The sequence below is a fragment of the Gekko japonicus genome, unplaced genomic scaffold (assembly GCF_001447785.1).
Source record: "Gekko japonicus isolate JY-2015 unplaced genomic scaffold, Gekko_japonicus_V1.1 scaffold125, whole genome shotgun sequence".
Lineage (NCBI taxonomy): Eukaryota > Metazoa > Chordata > Lepidosauria > Squamata > Gekkonidae > Gekko > Gekko japonicus.
Window position 1 is genome coordinate 1,301,789 of NW_015165834.1, and position 11,069 is coordinate 1,312,857.

The window sequence follows — 11,069 nt, forward strand, 5'->3', positions numbered from 1 at the left end:
ATTCACTGGAATGATCATGCTCCAGTTGGTTATGATATCCATATGGAGGTGCCTTGGCAAACGGGTATTTGTATATGAAGAATCCAGGCTTGTGTAGGAAAAAAACATCAGGTTACTGAGGCAGTTCTGTTTGGATGTCATTGCCAGTTGGAGCTTGATCATTCCAGGAAGTGTTTTCAATGAAACTTGCAGAAGAGGAGGATGGAGGGCAGAACAAGTGGACCCCCTTCCACTGGCAAGATGCCACACTCATGGATTGCTCGCCCTTTCACTTCAGCTTATCCTGACATCTTATTGCAGCCCCTTGCTCTAGTATAAAACCAGGATTTGGGAGAATGCAGTACACTTAATGTTAGGCCACTCTGTGAGGCACTTGCTGCTGTTTGCTGGTGATATAGTCATTACCGCAATGTAAGGGTTATGCAGTGCTGGGGCCCTTGTTCTTGACTTATCACTAATATTAATCCCTGGTAATCTATATTATGATATGAAGATGATTAAATTAAAAGGCCAAGAGTTGCCATTACTCTGATTCTCAAACTTCCTGCTGCCTGCCTTGATCTTTGGTTTGCTAGGATGCCCAAATGGCCACTGTGCCTTCTAATAGTAACAGTGAATCACTGGGAAGTGAAAAATCTGTAGTGGTCGGGCCATTTCTCCCTTGGGCAGCTTCCCTGGAGACGCAGTGTAGAAATGCACTAAATAAATACATAATTGACCCTCACCTATGAAGCGGTGTCTTGTGTAACTTAATTCCTGACAATATCTTTTAAACAAATTTTAAAAAATCAGAAACATTTTCAAATGACCTTTTGATATGTATTTTATCAGAAGAAGAAACTGATGGATGCAAACAAATTATTAAAGAAATCTTGGAGGATGTGGTCACTTCAGCTGTTAGAGGTAAAACTTCTTTGGGAAAGTCTCTTCCTTTCTTCATGCCTTTAAGGAAATAACCTCTTTTGTCCTAAACTATAGATCTTGAATTTGTTAAGTAAGAAAGCAGCTAGTGCCTTTCACATATAGGATTCTATATTAGACTTGTCTCTTATCTCTGTCATAAAACAGGAGAAATGTAATCTGATTCTTTAGCAGTACTGTGTTCTATCAGTGTTTTCTGACTGACCTGTCTGAGATTATTGAAAAATAAATGTTTATGGGAATGTATTTGGTAAAATGTTTGTCTTCTTAGTCTCTTTAGAAGAAGAAACAAAAAAGCAACCTGTGTCTGAACTGGGTAGAATTCCGTCCGAGCTGGAAACTGCAGCCCCTGCCTCTCCCAGTGTTGTTAGTGAAAACTCACAAGCAAATGGAATTCCAGATGACAGACAGTCAGTCTCTTCCACGGATAACCTGGTAGGATTCATAAGTGTGCAGTGAATTTAGTTCCCTTCCTGGGAAGGATTGGTAGGAGGCGGAGAGAGATGAAATGAAACTAGAATGTTTGAAAGGCTAAAAATGGCTTCAAAATGCATTACAACCAGATCCAAACATACTTCATCAGCGTCTTAAATATTTAGGACTGAGTGAGTCTTAGTGTGAAGCTTGAAAAATAGACTGTTTTTACATTTGACAAGCCTTTATTGGGATACGTATACACATACAAATACGTATACACATACGTAGACTGTTTTAAAAGGTTTGTATGCCAACAAAGGCATTTTCTTGATATTTCTTGTATCAAATGCAAACATTTATTATTTAATATACAGCACTTACAGTTCCCCTTTCTCAAGATGATTCAAGGCAGATTTATTCCCCCACACTATCTAGTACTAGATTCTGCCATTAGATATTAGCTAATTTATAGGAAGTGGTTGCCAAAACTGATTATTGCCTGAATTCAGCTAAGGGGAAAAGTGGTCTTCTACACACATTATTCTCATAACCAGAAATCATGGGCTTATATTATAGGAATAATTACAAAATCTTATTAGATCAGATTGTACAACTGCATCAGTCTTTTCCCTTTCTGAATGTCTCAGTTGCTTAGCAGATCAGATCCTGATATATCAGAATTCCAGTGAGTAGTCTGACAAGGTTTTTCTGGGCTGTGGTTGCACACATTCATGCTCTTGTGATTTGGAGATTATAGCAAAAATGTCTGAATCATTCTGTTACAGTACAGCCGTGTTTCCCATATAAAAATGCCTTCCTGAACAGTTTGGTTTTACATAGTTTGGGGAAAACCAAACGTGTGGGAGACTTCCTGATCTCCTCAGGCAGACCATGCCATAGAGCAGGCATTACAGAGAATGCACATGTATGGGCAGTTGTTGATCTTGCCCATTGGCAGGGTGGCACCAATAGGAAGCCCTGTTCAGATGAGCAAAAATGTCATGACAGGATATAGGAGGAGAGGTGGTCTTACAGATCTTAAGAGTCCAAGGCCATGAAGGGCTTTGTATGTGTAGTATTCATTTTTAATTCGTTAAATTACCCAAGTCGTTAATGGGCTGAAATTGTTAAGCAACTTGTTTGGTAGAGGGCTGATCAAAAATGTTTTTTCAGAGTGTGTGTATGTGTTAGAATGGTTGAAATTCACAGATTCTCAGTCTATAAGTTGATCTTTTGAAGCTAAAACTTGGCTGATAACACTTATTCATAGTGCTCTTCTGAAAAACTAAAGGTTAGTTCAGATGCAACACCAAAACATGGGTTAACAATGTGTGAACCAGCCCTGTGCCTGTGTGTTGTTTTCTCTCCAGTTATATGTAGTTGAAGTTGATTGTGAGTTACAACACAAAATTGTTTGGTGTTGCATCTGAATTGCCAAATGACGGGTTGCTCTCCCTCCGAACCAGGTTGCATGTCAACTTCAGCTATAACAAACTGTAGGGTGGTGGCTAGAATGCAATGTCAAGCCATGGTTTGTGTTAAAATGAAATTCACTGACTGGCTGCATGAATGGGGGAGAGAAGAGAAACACAGAAGCACACGGCTGATTCATAGAGTTCCAAATCATTGTTTCAAGTTATGTACAAGACATTCCAAAGCCTCAGTTGAATAACTTTGTAGTGCTCTTAAATACAATAAATAACTGCTTAAAGTTGTTGGGTTTTTTCCTTTCTGTTTCTTTGTCAAGGGCTGTTGTGTTTATCTCATTTAAGTAGACTGTAACCAGATTATCTTAGTTCTTGAGTTCTCTGACAATGCAAACAGTGTTGTTCTTTTGGCTACAAGTACCACTTTCTCTCCATTCCTAACCTGACATGAGCATTGTGGCTGAGAAACATTCCTGTTCAGCTTAATCTCAGCGCCGTAGGCCATATCCTGCTTCTAAACATCTACGCATTCTATAGCTGCTGTTCTAACTAACAGTTTTCTGACTTTGTATTTTAGGAAGCAGATGTCCCTGGTCCACAGGCAGCTGCCAAGTTCTCACATATCCTTCAGAAGGATGCCTTCCTTGTGTTCCGGTCACTGTGCAAGCTTTCAATGAAACCTCTTGGTGACGGGCCACCAGATCCCAAGTAAAAAAAAGATAAATCTTCCTGAGTTTTACCCCATCCAGAATGCTTGTTATCAAAATGAAAGAACAAAATCAAAGCCTTGTTGGCAGCTTGGTTTTAATTATCCATGCACTGTAGCTAGTTTGGAAAATCCAAATAGTGGGCAGTGTGCAGAAAGCACATGAAAGTTTTCCATGTTCCTCTCCTTCACTGACTGCTAGAACGATAACTTCGGGGGTCACTGGATCTGCACAGAGAAACAGCTGTGAGGGTCTGTAAGATGGAGTGAGGAAGGGCAAGGGGATGAAATTGCCCTCTCCCCTCATTGGAGCTGGGTGCACAGAATGGGGAAGAGGAGCAATTTCAGCTCCTTGTCTCTCCTCACTCCAGCACCACCCCCAACCAATGTGGCTGTTCTCCATGTAGATTCCACAACCTTGGGGCTGTTCCCTCTTGGGGTCAGAAACGACCGCAGCAATGGAGAGGAACACAGAAGCGCTAACCCTTCTGCCTGTAGAGTAGTAGGATTCTGTCTGTTGCCATATAAAAAAATGATAGTGTATGGGGAAATCAGTTTATAATGAATATGCCTTGTGGCTGCACTGATATGTCATTGATGCTGTTAATATTGCCCGTTAATTCTTGTGGCTGCACTGATATGTCATTGATGCACTGATATGTCATTGATGTCATTGATATTGCCCGTTAATGAATCTAGTAAGTTATGGTTTTCCAAATGATGGCTGGTTCCAGGTTGTGAGACACATTCTGAGAAATTCTGATGGGGGCAATTGCTTGGCTTGGCTTCATAGACTCAAAAAGATTTGTGTGTTATTCCTGCTTCCTGCAGAAAAGAAAGATCTGAGTATGTGTATGGGTTAGTTGCTGTATGTGGAAGAGAGAAATATGTATAGCACCTTAGAGATATTTATTTATTTACTTAAAAATGTATATACCACCTTTCTACGCATCTATCTGTCGGAAGAAGGCAGAGGAGCCTGAGATACTCTTGAATGGTTGCTTAGTTTTTGCACTGGAAAATGGATGAAGGATTGGTGTAGTGGTTAACTGTGTGGACTCTAATCTGGGAGAACTGGGTTTGATTCCCCACTCCTCCACCTGTAGCTGCTGGATGACCTTGGGCAAGCCATAGTTCTGTCAGAGCTGTTCTCTCAAGGACAATTCTGGAAAGAGCTCTCTCGGCACCGCCTACCTCACAGGGTGTCTGTTGTGGGGAGGGGAAGGGGAAGAAGTCTGTAAATCGCTCTGAGACTCCCAAGTGAAGGGCAGGGTATAAATCCAATCTCTTCTTCTTCTCCTCCTCATGGGACATATAAGTAAAGGGTGTATAGGTTTTGAGTTCAGTGGGACTCTGCAAAGGTCGGTGTTTGGAAAGGTCTGTTTTGAAGGAATGGGTGTAGCCAAAACTACTATATATACTGAAATGGCTTAGAAAATATCCATTATTGAACACTGAGGCACAGTCCAGAACACACTGTCAGACTGAATCAACCTGTCACAGAGCTCCACAGAGTTTGACTCAATTCTCCTGTTTTCAGGTCTCATGAACTGCGCTCTAAGATAGTGTCCCTCCAGCTGCTTCTCTCAGTTCTGCAAAATGCTGGCCCGGTCTTCCGGACACATGAAATGTTTATAAATGCAATCAAGCAATATCTCTGCGTAGCATTATCCAAAAATGGGGTGTCTTCTGTTCCTGATGTCTTTGAGCTGTCTCTTGCCATCTTCCTCACCCTTCTTTCTAACTTTAAGACCCATTTAAAAATGCAGATTGAGGTAAGAGAGCCTTATTGTTTTTGTGTGCTTGATAGTCCTTCTGTTGTATGAAAAAATACAAGGAAATTGCATTGCTTTATATATTTGTTTCAATTTGGTATATTACATGGATGAAAATAAGTGGTAAATAAGCCCTGACCTGGATAGCCCAGGCAAGGCCAGTCTCATCAGATCTTGGAAGCTAAACAGGGCCGACCCTGGCAAGTACTTGGATGGGAAACCTCCAAGGAATACCAGGGCTTGGGATGTAGAGACAGGCTATCAAGCCACCTCTCTGAAATGTCCAAACCCCAGTAGGGGTTGCCAGAAGTCAATATGTCTTCCACGCATGCAAGCACACACGCGCGCACACACACAAAACAGCTTTTCCCCTCACTTGTCCAGTTTCTCTCGTTATTCCCATCACACATAGCTTTTATCTACACAGGTCCTATGATTCTCAGCATAGCCTTTTCCACCAGAGGAAAATGTGGTTGGATCCAACCCAATATAAATATCCATTTCTCTGTGTATAGTTGAGGGAGAAGACCACTAGTGTAGAATTCTTGAAACAGATTATGGATTATTATGATACAGACAATACATCCCTAAGCTATGAGGGTGATTGGGCAGCGGGAAACAGGAGGGAAGAAGACGTTAGTTGAAGATTCCAGAAAAATCTACAGAGGGTAGAACACAAAGAAATGAAATTTGCTAAGGAAAGGCTTTTCATCAATATAATTTCCCCTTTTTGGGATAGGATTTCTAGCCCCGTGGCCTTCCTAGGTCCTCAGGCAATAACTTCTTTTGTATTTGGGCTCCTTAACCCAGGGCCTCGTGCCTAATGGAGAATTTCTGTATATGGGGACGAGGCATTACTACTTCTCTTCCTGGCCAAAGCTCCCAGGGCAAATTCAGGAACTCAGGAATGGCCCTGACCCATTCTGGAGGGGAAAAAGAAGGGGGAAGGACCTGGAGAAACACTCTTCCCTAAGAGCTCAGTGTGCATTTCCTGGAGTTGTTTGGCCAGGTGGTTGCTGTGGGTAGAAAGTGTACCCTCCCACAAGGCAGTGTGGGTTTGTTGATTGGCTCAGGAGTCTGGACCAAGGTAATATGGGCAAACTAGGGACCAATTCAAGGTGGTCTCATTAAGGACTTTACTCCATTAGCTCCAGGGAGGAAAAACAATTTGTAACTAAAGTTTAGGGCATCTTTTAGTTATTTTAAAATTGCAAAATATTAGCAACTGCACTTCGTTTATTTTGTCTTTTTCTGTTAAACATAATCTTTTAATTTTTTAAAAACTGCCTGGGTTTTTATTTCACAAGCTCAGTTGCACATCTAGGCTGCACTCTGCTTGTGAAAGGAGGTGCTGCCCAGGAGATTAGGTGGTGGGGATTGGCTGAACCCTCCCCAAAATCCTAAATCCTGGTTGATGGCAGCAAGACCATGATTTGCTCTAAGGGTTAGCGGTGACAAGTGGAAGAGAAAGGGCTGAACATGTGCAAGATTTGTCTGCTGTCTGGGAAAGGGTGCCTCAGTTGGATCCCCTCTCCAACCTGAGTCTTCTCATTCCACTGACAATCATGCTGAGAGCTTTATAACATTAATGAGGGTAGGCTAAAGACTGAGGGACGGTGAGTGGTGAGGCCACCTGATGTGCTTAGTGGCTGGCTGAGAAAGGGTTAGAACGGAGCCTTTTGCATCTAAATGTACCACTCTGCTCATAGTTTTAGATTGATATAGTCAGTCAAAGGACAAAGACTGGAGATTCTTGGGATATAGAGGAAGGTTAAGTGAAAATAAGGGGTCTTGATAGGGTTGCCAGCCTCCCAGTGGAGCCTGGAGATCTTTTTAACAACTGATCTCCAGACTACCAAGATCAGTTCCCCTAGAGAAAATGGCTCCTTTGGAGGATGGACTTTATGACATTGTCCCATGCTGAGGTCCCTCCCCTTCCCAAACCCCGCCCTTCTCAGGCTCCACCCCCAAATCTCCAGGTATTTCCCCACCCAGAGCTGGCAACCCTAGGTCTTGAAGATATGGTTGTATATCAGGCATTCCTTGCCTTCTGGACATTAAGTGCTGAGTATCTTTTTTTTTAGTGGGGGAATTACAGATTTTAAAAAACAAACAAGCAAAGTTCAGCTGTTATAGTACAGCCACTATGTTTTGTTATCCCTTCATTTGTCCCTATCCTATACATTTCCCAGATTGGAAAATAACCTACTAGTTGTGAAGTTTTGTTGGCTTTGTGCGGTGTTCCCAGGCAAATGAATTCTCATCATGTAAACCTTTGTTTCAGATGCCCAATGTGTAGTGGACATATACGTTAACTATGACTGTGATTTGAATGCTGCTAATATTTTTGAACGGCTAGTAAATGACTTGTCTAAAATTGCACAGGGACGGAGTGGACATGAATTAGGAATGACACTTCTACAGGTAAGACTTTTGCAGAGATAACCTGTGCAATGCAATGCAGTCTGAGCCCACTGAAATTAATGGGCTTCTAGACTGAAGTGACTGTTTAGGATTGCACTGCTAGTGATGTTAGCATTTCGCACTATCGATTCCTTGAATTAGTATCTTCTAGTTCTTCCATTAGCTTCTATAGCTTGTTCGTAAGGACAGTTTGGTTCATACTTGGGATAGCACCAATGGGACTTTGTTTCAGATTGAATGAAATTAATGCAGATTACGGTGATGACTCATATGTGGGCCAGGGGATGTGGGGGGAGGCCTCACACTTGCATAGTCAGCCTTCAATCCCTAAACACTGGTTAACTGTACATTTGCACCAAAACCAAAGACTATTGCTGAGTTGCTGAACAGTAATCCCTATATCCATGTCAAATTATGATTCTACATTTTGACTTTAACTCAGACATCTTGCCAAACAACAAGGCTAGTTAGACTTATGTGCTAGAAGAACGTGGTTTGTGATTGGCAAATTAGAAATCACAGTTTGAATTTGGCATGTTGTCATATTTGGTTTACAGTCATGTTTATATTAACTGTAATTTGTGGTGATGAACCAAAGTAAAAGCTGTAGCTCTGCTTCTGAAGGCTACTGAATCTAGAGACTAGAATCTTAACCATACAGAAAGGAAAATCAAGGAAGGAAATCGAAACTGAGCCTTTTCCCCTCTGTGTTTGGAAGTTCACACTATGTTTTTTGTTCTCAATCATATCTGGCTGGATGTCTGAATTCCTTTAGTTCTTAAGTCCTTGACCTGTTGATAGTATAGTTGCTCCTTCTTTGTTTTGTTTTTTATTTCTGTGCAGGAACTAAGCCTAAGGAAGAAAGGTCTTGAATGTTTAGTCTCTGTTTTAAAGTGCATGGTAGAATGGAGCAAAGACCTGTATGTGAATCCAAACCATCAGGCCAGCCTTGGTGAGACATTGATGTGGTTTCTACATACAAAAGTGTACTTAAAATAAGGGTGCACCTGAGTTTCCAGCTATCTTCCCTTACATTCCAAAGGCTTGATTTTAGCCAATTTGTCTTCTATTATCCCAGTGCAGGAATTTCTGAGACAAGCTTTGCGACGTGACTTTAAAAAAAAAAAAAACTAAAAAAACAGGGAGCAAGGATGTACATCAGGAACTGACTGAGGCCTATATAGATGGCAGCTTCCTGGTTGGATGCTGCTGCATAAGACCTATCCTGTTGAAGAAAAGGTACCTCTTGCCCTGAGGCACCCCATATTCAGTGTACAGAGCCAGTTGGCCCTGTGTCATGGACCTGTAAGAAACTTGTGGAGAAACATGGGCTTGGATTCTCACTAGAATTTCTGCAGATGAAGGGCTGGGGGGCAATTTTCACCAATTCTGCTCTCAGTGGGAAAACTCTGATACTGCCACAAGCTGTTCCTGGGGGATCCCTCATCACTCAGGAGCAGCACTTCAGGGGGTGTTTTGGACTGTTGATGGGGGGGGGGGGCTGGTCCACAAAACTTGCCTCTCCTTGCATCTGTAGAGATTCTAGGTGGGATGCAAACCTTTAGGAATTAGTATACTAGTGGACTGTATTACTTTTTGGTCTCTTCTAAATCTAATTCTGTTATATAAAATCATCAGTCAGTATCTGGTTTTTTTTCTTTATTAACAATAAACTCCATTGACCTGAGGTACAATATATTTAAAACAAGGATCACATCAGAAATGTTACAGATAATAAATAAAAAAGGATTATATCACCAATAAAGGATTATATCACCAATAAAGTAACATTAAAAGATATAAAACCCTCAAAGTTGTCACATTAATGCATAGCAGAGGAGTGTCTTAGAGGTATCATAAGAGACAAAAATTTGGCCACAGCTCATGTCACCTCAGGTTTAACATCTGCCAAAAGAAAAGAGACTGCCTGGTGTTCTATGGCAAGATTATATTTGCTCAGAATGGGCAAGATCTAAAGTTCTCATAATGAGGACCATTGATTGCAGGATAAAAGAGCATGATCAATGGTTTCGATCATGCCAGAGGCACAAGGACAAAGGAAATCAGAGAATGAGATTTTTACAAATCACTCCCTCAATTCAGCCTGCTGAGCATAAAGGTGCGGCGATTGCAGAGAGTGGAGTATCTGTTTTCTGCCAACTTCTTTGTTAATCACTTATTTTAAAGAAGAATACCTCCTTAACTTCACTTTCACACGTAGGTCCCGATAAGTCTTCTGATCAGGAAATGGGCGAAAGCAAATGTTTGGAAATGGGAGGAAGAAGGAGTAGTGCAAGCTCCTTAGATTCAACAGTCTCCTCAGGAATTGGCAGCGTTGGCACCCAGACCACACTCCACGATGACCCTGAGCAATGTGAAGTTATCAAGCAACAAAAAGAGATAATTGAACATGGGATTGAATTGTGAGTTGGAGTTATCATTTAAATACCGTGAAATGTGTATTTCTTATGGTTCTGTTTTTACAGTTTGCTGGGTTTGCTTTATTTTTTACTGCATGAATGAAATGAAAAGAAAGGTAATGGCAAGGGAAGTAAAAAGAGAGTTGAACCCCATATTGGTGTTTTATGGAGAAATTAAGAGTGGAATCCCAAACACACCTTCTGGGGAGTAACGCTCATTCAATTAGGTGGGACTTACTTCTTGAAGTAAGGTTACTTCTTGAAGTAAGGTTTAGGATTTTGTTGCTGCTGTTGTATAAAGCTGGTGTGTGTGAAGTGCAGTTGAGTCGCAGCCAATGTATGGCAACCTTGTAGGCTTTTGAAGTCGAGAGACTAAGAGGTGGTTTGCCATTGCCTGCCTGTGTGTAGCAACCCTGGACTTACTTGGTGGTCTCCCATCCAAATACTAACCAGGGCCAATCCTACTTAGCTTTTGAGATGTGATGAGATCAGGCTAGCCTGGGCCATCCAGGTTGTATAAAGTTTTCTTCCGTAAATTCTTCAACCGGCATGTTTGAGAGATTCACCTCTCTTTTGCATTTCTTATGTATAGTATTATATAATGCAGCTTAAAAAGAGACTGGCAAATTAATAGTAAAATTCTTAGAGACCACAGATTGAAGATTGTGGTGAAAATTAATGACAAATGGATGCCTTTGCTTGTTGCTTAGTTGGCCTCTAGAGTTAGTTCTACCATACTGAATGAAAAATTCGTAGCATTTTTTGAAAAATATTGCATGTGGCAGTAATTACAACTTGTTGAATTGTCTTTGTACAGCTTTCCTCTAATTCTTGTTCTTCTTCCTTGAGATGCTGTGCATATAAATATAACATTCCTTTTTTAGAAATAATATTGAAACATACTGTCGTAGGGATGCCAGCCTCCCGGAGGGACCTGGGGATCCCCCAGAATTACAGCTCATCCCCAGACTACAAAGAG

The 11,069-nt window shown here is 41.3% G+C and overlaps 1 protein-coding gene across 1 annotated transcript in view; it reads left to right on the top strand.

The window, feature by feature from the left end:
• The window catches only part of ARFGEF2 (ADP ribosylation factor guanine nucleotide exchange factor 2), a 58,941-nt gene that overhangs the window by 16,828 nt on the left and 31,044 nt on the right, over positions 1 to 11,069 (top strand). Inside the window, 8 exon segments of the mRNA XM_015410921.1 lie at positions 832 to 903; positions 1,193 to 1,356; positions 3,343 to 3,473; positions 5,012 to 5,268; positions 5,557 to 5,563; positions 7,439 to 7,670; positions 8,514 to 8,622; positions 9,892 to 10,093. Of these exon segments, the coding sequence (XP_015266407.1) occupies positions 832 to 903; positions 1,193 to 1,356; positions 3,343 to 3,473; positions 5,012 to 5,268; positions 5,557 to 5,563; positions 7,439 to 7,670; positions 8,514 to 8,622; positions 9,892 to 10,093 (1,174 nt within the window).